We start from the raw sequence: 15275 nt of genomic DNA, 5'->3' as shown, positions 1-15275 counted from the left end.
TTCTGCAAGGTCTGCTGATCTGCCCCATTCTGGAAACGAGCGTTTCCACTTGTCTCAGGAACCACCAGGTCCTCATTGCACTAGTGGTAGGTCCGGCTAGAGCAAGAGCAGCATTGGATACTGCCCAGAGACTGGTCCTACAGAATGATAAATACAGAATAAGTAATGCAGTTACCTAATGCAGTAGGTAATAGGTAATTAAATGAACATCTGTTGGTGAAAGCCTATGAATATGTATAGAACTCTGCTTCAGAAAGGATGAAGTTATCGTGCCAGACTGAAGATGTAAACACAAACATTAATTTTAGGTGAATAGCATCCATTTTTATATGAATTACACAGTTTTGCTCAAGGGATGAGATTTGAGTGATCAGAGATGGAGGAGGCGTATTGAAAGAGATGTTCACACACAGCCTGTTCTTGTCCCATGTTCTTCTTTGTGGGTTCATGTGATATCTCAAAGGCTGTTTGGATTTATCCTTCTAGTTGCCATCAAAAGGTCGTGTTCATTATACTTGCTCCTGTGCCAGAATCTGCAAAAGGCAGATCTTTTGTGTTTTGCATTATTTATATTTGGAGGCACTGATATCTGTAGTGGAGAAGTGTCTGCAGGCTGCTTGAGAACTTGCCAACTCTTTTGCCAAAATAATTTTCCCTACACATTTGGAGAAAATAACTGAATTCACCTTCTAACAAATGCTTCTTTCATTCCAGTGCGTTCTAGCAAGTGTCATTGTGGTGGGGCTGAAGGGCATGTTGGTGCAGTTCCGTGACTTAAAAAAGTATTGGAATGTGGATAAAATAGACTGGGTAAGTGAAGTTTAACCTAAGGAGATTTTACTGAAAGGGCCTTTCAATGCATGGGATAACTTCCTGAGTCCGTTCTCTCCCCCCCGCCCCAATCTTTTCTTTTGTGCTGCCAAAGGAAAGGAGATATGATGAGATCTAATACTCAGGTCTAATGAGGAATCCATTATTTCCTCTTCAGTAGTTAAGGAACACTTGAAGCAAAACTCACTTGGGAAATGTCTGTTTTTGTGTCTCAATACACACTATGTAATGCAGATGAATTTTCTTCAAAATTCAAAACATTAGGAAGATGCAACACTTCTCAAGACAGACCTGCTTTGATCTGGATGGATTTGAACTGTCCAGTTTTATATATTCACAAATCCTTTAGGTTTCCTAGGGCACAGTCCTATGCATGTTTTGACAGAAAAAAGTCCTACAACTCCCAGCATTCCCTTTCCAGCATGACTTCTGCATGGAATAGAAACCTGCACATCAGAACCCATTGAGTTGTACATCTGGAGTGATGTATATTTACAGGGACTTTTTTGGATCAAAACGAAATACTCTAAGGGTGCAATCCTGTGCGTTCTTAGAGTATTAGACAGAAATGAGTCCTACAACACCTAGCATTCCCTAGCCAGTTATGCTGAGTGGGGAATGCTATAAGTTGTAGGACTTACTTCTGTCTAAAAATGTACAGGATTGCTCCCTAAAATACTTATGTGAAACAGAAAGTAAAGAGCAAAGTGCAAAGATGCATAAGAAGAAGGCATGTTTTCTTGTAAAACATGAACAGCGTGACCACTATAGCCAACTTCTAAATCCCTCTCCAGAATTAGGAGATGATTATTGAGAAGCTTTACTATTCCTAGGCCAGACTGTGCAGGAATTAATTTCAAGAAAAGAAGGAAGGTCTTTGCTATGAAATCTCCCCTCTGCATTTTTGTGAAGTCTAGACTTCCCTAGGCTTTTCCAAATGGATCAAAGTGGTCACCACTTCTTCCCCTTAATCACTCTATGTATGTATGTATTTTGCTGCTAGAGGTTAAAGTAGTAATTGTGTTGCTGTTAATTAGCTGGAGTGCCGATCATACAATACAGCAGAACAGGATCTGAGTGTTGTTTCCCTAGTCTCTAAGAAATGTGGCTGCAATTAATGTTGACTTGGGATTTCAAGGGATCCCCAAACCATCTAACAGTGTATCAGAAATTACTGATTCTATTACAGATACTTTTTTTTAGTGAAATGAGAATGAAAGCTCTCTTAAAAACATTTGGTGATATTCTATAAAGACAACTTTTGGGTGGTGGTGGTGTATGTATATAAATAAGGAACACCAGAAAGGGTGAACTTGTAATAACCAAGGCCAGGGTGTTTATTTTCATTGGTTTGGCAGGTGGAAGTGTCTGGACATTCATTATTAGTTTTAAAAGTCAAATTATTATTGTACTACAATTCCCTTTCAATTTTTCACTTGCACAGAATGACATATGAGATGATGTCTCTACAGGTCAAGACATACCCCTCTTTTGCATTCAAAATATAAAGACAGACTTCATCTTCACCTGATATTTCTTATGGTACAGCTGGATGATGGGTAGAAATGAGTTTTGATGATAACAGTGGCATTGATACAAACATGAGATGAATTCTATTATCAGCCTCTGTTATCTTTTTAAAAATATGGTACCAAAGAACTTTTTATATTTCAGAATGTCTTTTCTGAGCCTTGTTACTGCCTATGCTTTTTTTTTTTTTTTAAAGATGGTTGGAACATCAACAGAACTTCTATACTCTGTGCAGGGCGGCATCTTGACATTAAATAGTTCTGACTGAAGGCCATAGTCAACTCTAAAAGGGTGACTGATAGGTGAGGAGATGGTTGTTTTGGCCAGCCCAGTTTAGGAGTTTGTGCCTTGTATTATGATTGATATGAAGATCTCCCATTGCCAAAGGAGGAGCCTTAAGGCACTCTCAGCAACTTTCTCGAATAAATATTGGTTTTGTACTTTCAGTTATATTCAAGGTTGAATGTTTAAAACTCCGTAGGACTCTGAGAGTGGAAGAGTCATCAAAAGCTAATAGAACAAGAACTAGTACAGGAAAAAGGAACAGTTAAATGTAATTCTTTGTCACATACCAAATATTACAAAGAAGCAAACATTTTGCAGCTCTTGTGGATTAGCCCTTTTGTGTAGAGAAGCCGGCTGTAGTAGATATTGGCCCTAATACTTACTACAATGGTTGGAGAACCATATTACAACCTGTGACAAATGGCTTCCAACCTTGCAAGGTAGGACAGGTTGCAAGACACCCTTTACCTTCTATTTAGGGGTATTCGCTGCCACCACTTTCATGATTAATTTTTAGCCTGAGCACGTGAGAATCCAGGCTTATCGCTTATGACTGTAACTATGGAGAAGGATCCCTTTCCCAGAGTTTCCTTTAATCTCCTTGAAACCAAGAGGTCTAGGCAGGCTCAGTAAAGCCAGTCTCCAGGCTAGGCAAAAGAACTAAATCAACTCCAGTTGAGTATATTTATTTAAGAATCAAGCACAGAGAGATTCAGAAATCATTAGTTGATTTTTAAAATAAAATGAAATATATAATTATGTAAGACCTATGAGGAGCTTAAATCCTAAGAATAATTCACCAATGCAGCTTGCAGATGCAGGGAGGGAAGAGGCCCACCTGGCACTCCGCAGTGTGCAAGAGTTTATTCTTGTCTCTTAGCAGCTTGAGGACAAGAACCTTTCACAATCCAAGGTATTTCTGTGGAGGGCGGGAACTCCCACAGAGAGGATGGAAATTCAAACTGACCAATTACAAGCCTGAGATGACCTGATCATGCATCCAGAGATTCCTGCATATGTCCATGGGGGTTCCTTATCTGGCCTACCAACTCCCTTCTTCCTCTTCCTACCCTGCCTAATGGTCAGAGCTGGGAAGGGCTGCCTTCCTCTAGCATTCTCTCCTCTTATTTTCAATCAGTGATTGGAATTAAGAGCTGGTTTTCCTTGTCATTGCTCAAGAGAAGATTTCAATGGTACTGACAAGGGAAACCCCACTCTTATCTCCAATCAGTGATCAGAGATAAGAGTGAGTTTTCCGTTGTAAGCACTAGAGAAAGGCTGCCTTTCTCTAGTACTGACAGGGGAAAGGCATTCCCTTTCTCCATGCATAGAGAGGCATGGAGCAATGGCTTTGTGCCTCTCTGTGCATGGAGAAAGGTACTCTGATGATGTCTGGTGGGGCAGCCATGGTGAAAAGGCTTCAGGAGAGAGAGGCCCACTGCCTGATGTTGTCTGGGCCCCAGGACGTGTCTTGGGAGGCAATGAGAGCCAGTGTGGTGTAGTGGCAAGAGTGTTGGACTAGGAGCTGGGAGATCCGGGTTCTAGTCCCCACTCGGCCATGGAAGCTCACTGGGTGACTTTGGGCCAGTCACAGACTCTCAGCCCAACCCACCTCACAGGGTTGTTGTTGTGAGGATAAAATGGAGAGGAGGAGGATAATGTAAGCCGCCTTGGGTTCCTTGCAAGAGGAAAAAAGGCGGGGTATAAATGCAATAAATAAATAATTAATAAATCTGGGCTCCACAGTTGGAACAGTTCCCCCACTCCATTTGTAAAAGGATGAGTCAGCCTCAGATAGGTGGTAATACAGATTTTGGTAGCGATAGATGCCTGATCGTGTCTAGCCATGTTTCCTGGTCAGGGACCTGTTGAAGAAGGAGGGGGAAAAGATTTGATTTGCCGCATGGCTGCTGTTGTTGCCCCTTCTGCTTGCTTATCCTCTTCTGCAGCACAGAGACACTGCTGGGCAGGCCAGAATGGACTCCCTGGCTGGTTGCAGCACTCAGCAGGGCAGTAGGTGCTACGGCCAGATAGGTGCTTCCATACGTGTGAGGTCTAGTCATAGACTTGGAGTGCTCATAGGATTTCTGAATAGCGTGCACTCAAGGTAGCCCAGGAAGGTTTTGAAGTATAACTCCCATTGTTGGGAAAAAACCTTTATTGTTTGGGTGGTAAAACTGAGCATGAAGCCAAAGTTCTCATCAAAACTACTGGCTTTGTTTCCTGCTGTTCAAGATTTGTATAAAGCCTTGTCCTACCCCTTTTCTTTCTTTTCTCCTTGCCTTCTCCTTGGAATTCAAAGTCATTGTTTTCAAAAGCAAGTGCTGAGGCAGCAGTTTTCCTCAGGCTGTACGCTTCAGTGCTCTTACAAAGAAATCACTTCATTTCAGATGAGATTGTAATTTCAATTTGGCTCATTCATTCTGAGGGATGTGAATTCTGGTATGATTTATGTAGGAACACATTCACTCTGGAAGAGTCTTGAAACAATCAAATTGCTTCAGCCAGGTACCAATTAGTCCTCCGACGATAATTCTCTATCATTTTGGCTTCCTTACTACCTAATATGCTAGAGATGAACCAGGCCTTTTTCATCAGTTCATCCAGCTTCTGTTTTGTTCCTATACATAAATAATACCTTTTTGCTGGTTTGGGTTTAAATTTTTACTCATTGTTCCTCCTCCTCCTCTCCTCACTTTACAGTTTAAATTGTGGGTTTTTAGGAGGGACATCTCACTGTGCTTAGAAATAATAAGCAAGGGTATGAAATTCGGTAACATTAAAACAAGAAGCAGTTGAAACTTTCTAAACAAATGCAAAAATGGAAAGATTATATTTTTACGGATGTTTTGTAAAGATAAAAGATGCAATGCTCTGATTGTTTCAATAAACACAGTTGGTTAACCTTCCATTAGATTTGATTTTTCTCCACGAACTGTGTTCGTGGGTAACCAACTGGTTTTATTTTATTTCAAAATAAAGTTAACAAAAGAAACACAACAAAAAGAAGAATATACATAATAATAAATCAAAATCACTACAGAGACAAGGGAATTCACTCATTATAAATCTTATTCTATAACTAATGTGCTTATGGAACATCTACAGTAAAACTGCCTAAGTAGGAGTTCAATACTGAATGAAAGTAAAAATACAAGTTATACAACATATAAAAGGAGCATGTGTGAGTGTATGTCACTTTGTCTGTATGTCTGTAACAATCAGAAAAAAATATAGGCAACTTTACTTGGCTGGCATTTTATCAAAAATTTGAAGAGCTTCAACACAGGAAATAAATGGAAATCATGGTGCCACAGTATCATCCTTTGAGTTAGGATTCCTAGCTCGCTGCACTTGCTGAGTAAGTTTATACATACGAATTTCTCCCAAATTTTATTAGTCCACTGCTCTTTAGCAAAGCTGGCTAGGAATGCTGGGACTTGTAGTACTTCTTTCCATCTAAACATGCACGTTTAGCCAATCTAACTATATGGTGTCCTGTACATGATCTGAGGTAAGAACAACATTCTGCTTCTGTCACCATAAATAAGTGTAAGTTGTGAAGAGAGACCACATTTCACTAGGGATGTGCAGACTGTGTAAAATTCGCTCCGTCTGTGTTTTGTGGATTGTCAGGCACCTTTCATTCCGTCATCTGGCCACAGACGGATGTGATTTTTTTTCCCGCCATGCGGAAAAATACAGAAATAATTAGGTAAATATTTACGTAAGTATTTACATACGTACTTACATAATCTACCTCAGTACATAACATTTAGTGTATTGTCTCCCACTCCATTGTTTCCTCAGAAGAAACTTACGTATTTTTCTACAGATTTATATGCGTAAATTTTGGGAAAGTAAAAAAATCATCCAAAAGTCCGCAGACTCCGCATGGTCTGAGGGGTCACTCTGCAGCGGATTCCGCAGGTCAGATTCTTAGAAATCCGAGCTCATTTTAATCCATCTCAAATTTCTCCAGCATCCCTACATTGCACAGCCCACTGCAAATAGGCCCAGGTGCTTTTCTAGCCATTAAAAATGCTAGCATGTTTGTTCTCACACATGCTCTCAACTGAGGTTCAATATTCTGGATAATTTAATACTTGTCATTTGCCAGTTTAGAAGGCCAACATGTCTCCTGGGGGGTTCAGCTATTATATCAGCTGATTACTCAGATTTAAAACCTGTAGTTTGTGAAACTGCTCACTGGATTTTAGATCCCTTTGTTTCTAGTTAAAATTCTGATAATAAATAAACTAAATAAATAAAATAAAAACAATGTTAATTATATAGATAATAGGAATCGTGAAACAGCAGAGCATTTTGTTTAGCTCATTGCTTTTTGTCTTTTGTTCTTTGCAGAGTATATGGGTCAGCACCTACGTGTTTACAATTTGCTTTGCTGCTAATGTGGGATTGCTGTATGGTGTAGTCTGCACAATAGTTATAGTGGTTTTCCGCTTTCCAAGGTGAGTCATTCCTGCAGATGTTCTTGGAAGCAAAAAATTTTGTTGCCTACTTTCTTTGAAATATATAATTCTGCCCCGTTTACAGCAAATATACACTACAAACTTAAATTGGTTGTATGCCAGTTTAGCTGTCATGCTTACCTTCCAAGAAGCCTGGGAATTGTAGTTTGTTTAGGGTGCTGATAATTCTCTGTTCAAGTTCTGTAGCCTTTCTCACAGAACAACAGTGTCCAGATGTTCTGAGCATAATGCTTGACTATGAACCAATTTAAGGTGCAATCCTATGCATGTTTAGACAGAAGACAAGGCCTATAACTACCAGCATTCCCCAGCATTGGCTGGGGAATGCTGGGAGTAGTAGGACTTGTCTTCTGTCTAAACATGCATAGGACTACACCCTTAAGGACCAATTTAAGAATCAAGGGGAACAAGGGATTGCCAACCCAATACTATTGTAGGGTCTGGGGATATCATTTGTAAGGGAGAATTGGTGGGCAGGGGAATGGTAAAATGCCTGTCTCCTCATTGGATTGGATCCAGATTTAGTCATGCTTAGAGCAGTCCTGTTGAAATAGTTGGGTCACACTCATACTGGGGAGGGATGTTGGGGGCCGCATGCCCTCTCTCAAAAGTGGGGTTTGTGCAGAAAACTCTGGGTATCTGGCAGGAGGGTGGAGGGGCACTCATGGATAGCGAGAAAGCTAGTAAATCTATGGAAGCCTGTCTATTTGAGTGCTTGTTAAAAAGTGCTTTTTAACACATCTGCACATTGCTAATTTTGAGGCTGTACTCCCACAGCATACATACAGGCTATCTTCAGTCCATGCTGATTTCCTAGCCCATCAATATGGCTCAGAGGAATGGGTGACAGCTGTGCAGTTTTCACAACTAGCTTTCTTCTTTTGGAGTGTGTGGAAGGTACCCCAGGAGGAGATGCCTTCCTTTTTTGAGGTATACATCTGTACTGCAGGGTGCACGCTACAGCACTAACTTGATCACTTTCAACTGTGTGAACCCAGGTACTTTGTACATGTAAAATCAGCCAGAGAATACTCACTTCTCATGATGAGCAAGCAAAATTAGATAAGTACACCCACTTCTACGACGAGTATGAATACATTCTTAAGTACATAATACTAGTTTTTACAATTTTTAACTGTGCAGTAAGTAATGTGCAGCATCTGAAACATTGGAATAGCCAGATACCACAAGGAGAATCTTTAATTTCTAAAAGATTGCTTAGGCATTTACATTCAAGGCGTCGACTGTTATATTTTCTGTTTTCAACTTCTGTTATAGAGCAACGACACTGAGCCTGAAACATATGAAAGAAGTAGAATGCAGATTCAAAACAGAAGCAGATTCCGTAAGCTTGGTTTTCCTATTCTCTATATCTAGAGAAAGCTAAATTTCAGCTTGGGGGAAAATGCCCTGTTCTCCTCTCTGCATTCGCCCTTTGTGGAAATGTGTACATTTCAACTCTCTTCCCCAGGGTGTGTGAGTGGAGGCTACCTGTGCTCATCACACTATGGGGTAAGAGAGAGAGAGAGAGAGAGAGAGAGATGGCATCATTCCTCTTATATATAGCCCACTAAGAACCACACTCACCAGGCACTGCTAGGCATTCATATGGCGTCTCCTTGGCATTCACGATACTACTGTGCAGTATGCTTTAGGCACAAAAAAATATCTGGGGGCATGAGGGGTCTCTCAGCTTGCTGCGGTCTGCAGGTTGCCAGCTGAAACATCTGGGCCTCACGGTGATTCTGTTTGTTGTGGGGTCTGCTAAGAAGTCCCAGCTTGTGAATGAGGCATGTTACCACCAGGATATGCAGATACTGTAAATAATGCTGTGTTTGATTCTTCGAAATCATTATTGTGTTTTCTAAATTGACTATCCTTTTAATTCCAAAGGAGTCTTTACAACAGGTAAAAATAGTGTCAGTGAATAACCCGCTAGTCTTTCTGAATGCGAATAAGTTTCACACTGACGTATTACAAATAATCCAGAAGGAGAGCACAAGTGCACAGCAGTTACCTGAAGATATGAACAAGGTAAGGCATGAGTAGTAATGGAGTGATAATTGTTTGCTTTTCCTCTGTAATTTTTTGTCCCAGATTTCACAGCACTCACTCATATTACGAAGGATTGGAGGAAGATCATTACGATACTGACTAGAATCCTGAAATATGATATACCGCTAGATCCTGTACTGATATTGCTGAATTATATATCACCTCCTCTAAAGAAAGAACACAAAGAACTTGTTTTGTATATGTTAACAGCTTCACAAATATCATTTGCCCCCAAATTGAAAGTCGTAGTACTCCCTCACTGGACAGAGTGGTTTAACAAAGTATGGGATCTTGCAGTAATGGCAAAACTATCGTTGTATTTAAGAGCAAAAGTATCAGGCAATTGTAGGAACAAATTCTGGGAAAGTTGGTCGCCCTTTACACAATTCTGTCAAGAGAACTACTACCTCCTGCAATCTCAAATTGGTTTTTAACTTTTTTTTAGTTGTATTTATTAATTATATTATATTGTTTTATTTCATAATATTTTATTGAGATATGTTGGATAAAAGACTGAGTGAAACAATATAATAATTGTATAAGATCGGTGTGATGTTTATTTTCAAGTCTTCTTTTCCATGATGAATGTTGTTAAAATTAACTGTAAAAAAAAATAATAAAATATGGGAGAAAACCTATGGCCACTAGATACTGTCCAGAGGGCCATAGGATTTTTAGGTTTCTGGAAACTGAGGTTGGAATCCTGGCCTCCCCTCTCCCGTCCCCTCGTAGCTGGTGCAGTTCTTCCTCGTCTCTGTGCTCAGAAACAGAGCATGGAGAGGGCGAAAAGGAGGCATTTCTAGGGATGGGGAGGGGAAGAGACCACGGAAGCATCTTTACAAGGCTTCCTATGCGCCGTGCAGCGCCCCCCCCCCCCCGCTCTGTTATTGCATGATGGATTAGGGTAGGTGGATTGTTATGGCTATTAGTCAAATAAAATAAACATTCTGACTCTGGCTTACCCCTGTTCTAGATTCATAGCACGGTGACTGCATTTTGCATGGCTGAAGAGAAGCCATGACTTGGGTACAGAACACACTTTTAGAATGCAGGAAGCCGCCGTAAACCAAATCAGAGCCTTGGTACATCTAGCGCAGCATCGTCTGCACTGACTGGCAATGACTCCCCGGGTATCGGGCAAGGGTCTATCCCAGCCTGGAGATGGCAGGGATTGAAATGGGACCTTCTGCATGCAAAACATGCGGTCTTTCTATTCAGATTTCTATTCAGAAGTCTCAGATTTGATCTCCAACATTGTTATGGATTTGGCCCCTGCTGAGAATTTTCAAACGACAGTTCCAGTATTTAGGAAGCCATTGGCTGCCACTTAACTACCCATAGCTGATCGATACACTTCAAAGTAGTTGTTTTAAGTGGTTTCAGTTTTGGTTTAGTACTAACAAGAGTTAGGGCGCAATCCAATCTAATCTGCCCTGGGTACGAATGAGCCTCCAAACACAGAGGCTTACGAGTATCCAATGCAGAGTGGGAGGTCCTCCCACTCTGCATTTTGGCTAGACCGGCGATTTTGCCTGTCTAGTGAAGGCTTCAGGGAGCGAAGGAGGCTGTGGACCACTGGAGCTACCCCGTATCTCCACATCCCCGGTTCCCCCCCCTAACACCTGGAATGCCCCTTTAAGCCCCTATGAACTCGCATTTGCGAGCTGGTAGCAGCAGCCAGCATGGTTCTCTCCACACTGGCTGCAACGGGGTGAAGGAGGATGGGGGAGGTCATTTTCCTGGCCCCTAGCTCAGAGCCCTGTCTCTCAGCTTGGAGCCAGGAATCCAAAATATCCTTTGTCCCCCAGATGCTGTCTAGGGGGCATAGGATTGCTCTGTTAGTCAAGGGAAATATTTTTTTATCCATTTTTCATTTTTATTCGAAATATACTTGTAACATCACATCAAAATATAACTTGCATAAAAAAAAACATATTAGGACTTCTAGTCCTAATAGCTTAAAAAGATAAGATTCTAAGTACCAAGTTCCCTGTTCAATACTGAATAGGCTATTCAGCTGACAGGTACACAGGCCTGGTAAGCTTCTAAGAAGAAGCTGCCTCATTCCAAAATCAGCACCTATTTATACTTTTTAGTGTAGAAATTACCTCATAGCTAATATTATCTACTGTCCTATAAATTAGGGCTCACAGTTTTAATTGTTGTTGTTGTTGTTCAGTCGTTCAGTCGTGTCTGACTCTTCGTGACCCCATGGACCATAGCACGCCAGGCCTTCCTGTCCTGCGCTCTCTCCCGGAGCGTGCTCAAGTTCATATTCATTGCATCCGTGATGCTATCTAGCCATCTCATCCTCTGCCGTCCCCTTCTCCTTTTGCCTTCAGTCTTTCCCAGCATCAGGGTCTTTTCCAGGGAGTTTTCTCTTCGCATTAGGTGGCCAAAATATTGGAGCTTCAGCTTCAGTATCTGTCCTTCCAAGGAGCACTCAGGGTTGATTTCCTTTAGGATGGACTGATTTGACCTCCTTGCAGTCCAGGGGACTCGTAAGAGTCTTCTCCAGCACCACAGTTCGAAAGCATCAATTCTTCGGCGCTCAGCCTTCCTTATAGTCCAGCTCTCACAGCCATACATTACTACTGGGAAAACCATAGCTTTGATTAGACGGACCTTTGTCGGCAAGGTGATGTCTCTGCTTCTTACTATGCTGTCTAGGTTGGCCATAGCTTTCCTCCCAAGGAGCAAGCGTCTTTTAATTTCAGGGCTACAGTCACCGTCTGCGGTGATCTTGGAGCCCAAGAAAGTAAAATCTGTCACTGCTTCCATTTCTTCCCCTTCTATATGCCAGGAAGTGATGGGGCCAGATGCCATGATCTTAGTTTTTTTAATGTTGAGTTTCAAACCAGCTTTTGCACTCTCCTCTTTCACCCTCAACAAGAGGCTCTTGAGATCCTCTTCGCTTTCTGCCATTAGGGTGGTATCGTCTGCATATCGGAGGTTGTTGATAATTCTCCCAGCAATCTTAATTCCGACCTCTGATTCATCCAACCCGGCATTTCTCATGATGTACTCTGCATATAAGTTAAATAAGCAGGGTGACAATATGCAGCCTTGTCGTACTCCTTTCCCAATTTTGAACCAATCGGTTGTTCCATGTCTGGTTCTTACTGTTGCTTCTTGACCCTCGTACAGGTTTCTCAGGAGACAGGTAAGGTGGTCTGGTACTCCCATCACTTTAAGAATTTGCCACAGTTTGTTGTGATCCACACAATCAAAGGCTTTAGCGTAGTCAATGAAGCAGAAATAGACGTTTTTCTGGAATTCTCTTGCTTTCTTCATGATGCAGCGAATGTTGGCGATTTGATCTCTAGTTCCTCTGCCTCTTCTAAACCCAGCTTGTACTTCTGGTAGTTCTCGGTTCGCATACTGCTGAAGCCTAGCTTGTAGGATTTTGAGCATCACCTTGCTGGCATGTGAAATGAGCGCAATTGTGCGGTAGTTTGAACACTCTTTGGCGTTGCCCTTCTTTGGAATTGGAATGTAAACTGACCTTTTCCAGTCTTGTGGCCACTGTTGAGTGTTCCAGATTTGTTGGCATATTGAATGCAGCACTTTAACAGCATCATCTTTTAGGATTTTAAATAGCTCGGCTGGAATACTGTCATCTCCGCTAGCTTTGTTGTTACTAATGCTTCCTAAGGCCCACTTGACTTCACTCTCGAGGATGTCCGGCTCAAGTTCAGTGACTGCACTATCATGGCTATCAGGGACATTCAGATCTTTCCTGTATAGTTCTTCTGTGTATTCTTGCCACCTCTTCTTAATCTCATCTGCTTCTGTTAGGTCCCTGCCTTCTTTGTCCTTTATCATGCCCGTCTTTGCACAAAACGTTCCCTTGAGATCTCCAATTTTCTTGAAGAGATCTCTAGTCTTTCCCATTCTGTTGTTTTCCTCGATTTCTTTGCATTGTTCATTTAAGAAGGCCTTCTTGTCTCTCCTTGCTATTCTCTGGAACTCTGCATTCAGTTGGGTATATCTTCCCCTTTCTCCCTTGCTTTTCGCTTCCCTTCTTTCGTGAGCTACTTGTAAAGCCTCATCAGACAGCCACTTTGCTTTCTTGCATTTCTTTTTCTTTGGGATGGATTTCGTTGCTGCCTCCTGAACAATGTTACGGACCTCCGTCCATAGTTCCTCAAGCACTCTGTCTATCAGGTCTAATCCCTGAAATCTATTCCTCACCTCCACTGTATATTCATCAGGGATATGATTTAGGTCATACCTGAACGGTTCAGTGGTTTTCCCGACGTTCTTCAATTTAAGCCGAAATTTTGCAAGAAGCAGCTCATGATCTGAGCCACAGTCAGCTCCAGGTCTTGTTTTTACTGACTGTATGGAGCTTCTCCATCTTTGGCTGCAAAGGACATAATCAATCTGATTTCGATATTGACCATCTGGTGACGTCCATGTGTAGAGTCGCCTCTTGTGCTGTTGGAAAAGAGTGTTTGCTATGATCAGCATGTTCTCTTGGCAAAACTCTATTAGCTTTTGTCCTGCTTCATTTTGTACACCAAGGCCATGCCTGCCTGTTATCCCGGTGATTTCTTGACTTCCTACTTTAGCATTCCAATCCCCTATGATGAAGAGGACATCTTTTTTTGGTGTTAGTTCTAGAAGGTGTTGTAGGTCTTCATAGAACCGATCAACCTCAGCTTCTTCGGCCTCAGTGGTTGGGGCATAGACTTGAATTACTGTGATGCTGAATGGTTTGCCTTGGATTCGTACTGAGATCATTCTATCATTTTTAAGATTGTACCCCAGTACTGCTTTTCCCACCCTTTTGTTGACTATGAGTGCTACTCCATTTCTTCTAAGGGATTCTTGCCCACAATAGTAGATATGATGGTCACCTGAATTAAATTCGCCCATGCCTGTCCATTTTAGTTCGCTGATTCCCAAGATGTCGATGTTCAATCTTGCCATCTCATGTTTGACCACCTCCAGCTTACCTTGATTCATTGATCTGACATTCCAGGTTCCTAAACAATATTGTTCTTTACAGCATCGGATTTTCTTTTCACCACCAGACACATCCACAGCTGAGTGTCCTTTCGGGTTTGGCCCAGCCGCTTCACTCTTTCTGGCGCTACTTGGAAATACCCTCTGCTCTTCCCCAGTAGCATATTGGACACCTTCCGACCTGAGGGGCTCATCTTCCGGCGTCATCTCTTTTAGCCTTGTGATACGTTCCATGGGGTTTTCTTGGCAAGAATACTGGAGTGGGTTGCCATTTCCTTCTCCAGTGGACCACATTTTGTCAGAACTCTCTGCCATGACCTGTCCGTCTTGGGTGGCCCTGCACGGCATAGCTTATGGCTTCACTGAGTTACGCAAGCCCCTTCGCCACAACAAGGCAGTGATCCATGAAGGGGACAATTTTAATTACTTCATTGTTATTAAACATTCCTAAAAAAATAGAACATATAAAAAGGCTGACATGTACACCTTTTAGGCTAGATAAGATCAATTTTGAATTATACCTTTGAGAAGGTAACTCCTTACCCAAAATTTGCTAATTAAACATAAGTCTATACATTTTGTAGACATTAGTATATAAAGCTTTTTCATGTGTATACCTTACACAGTATTTTTGCTAATTAATTGATAAGCAAAGACTTTTAAGTACACTTTTGACCTGGAATAATACAATCTCACAGCTGTTCATTACTCAAATAACTTTTTGGCCCAAGTGATAGAGCTTTAACTCAACATTTTCTGTTTGGAAATCATCCAGGTCAACTAGACCATCATTTTTTATGCCAGTTACCCAGAATTCACTGTGAACTTGCTTGTGTCTTCTCTATTGGTATCAGTTGCCTTATTATTTATTTAATCCTATGGATTCCTAATTACCTTTTATTCAACATGGTTAATTGCCTGGGGCTTGCAGCTCCACAACAAGACAGATTTTGCTGGGGGTGGGGGGTGGGGATAGTCACTTTCTTCAGCAATAATCTTGAGCACATTGAGAACTGTGCCACCAACCTTTTGTGGCAAATCCATGACACATACCTAGAGTCAAAGGATGTATGTGTTCCTTAAACAAGGTAGTAAACAGCAGTTACTAGT

The 15275-nt window shown here is 41.6% G+C and overlaps 1 protein-coding gene across 2 annotated transcripts in view; it reads left to right on the top strand.

Moving 5' to 3' along the window:
- Nucleotides 1–15275, top strand: part of SLC26A7 (solute carrier family 26 member 7) — a 139625-nt gene that overhangs the window by 104548 nt on the left and 19802 nt on the right. For both annotated transcript variants that reach the window (XM_084848013.1, XM_084848014.1), the window contains 4 exons: nt 715–810; nt 7012–7118; nt 8418–8484; nt 9033–9173. In XM_084848013.1, coding sequence (XP_084704139.1) covers nt 715–810; nt 7012–7118; nt 8418–8484; nt 9033–9173 — 411 coding nt within the window. The remainder of the gene's footprint in view (nt 1–714; nt 811–7011; nt 7119–8417; nt 8485–9032; nt 9174–15275) is intronic.

The sequence above is a fragment of the Heloderma suspectum genome, chromosome 4 (assembly GCF_057233095.1).
Source record: "Heloderma suspectum isolate Gila_16-S chromosome 4, 16-S_ref, whole genome shotgun sequence".
NCBI lineage: Eukaryota > Metazoa > Chordata > Lepidosauria > Squamata > Helodermatidae > Heloderma > Heloderma suspectum.
This window is presented reverse-complemented; position numbering and strand designations above follow the sequence as displayed.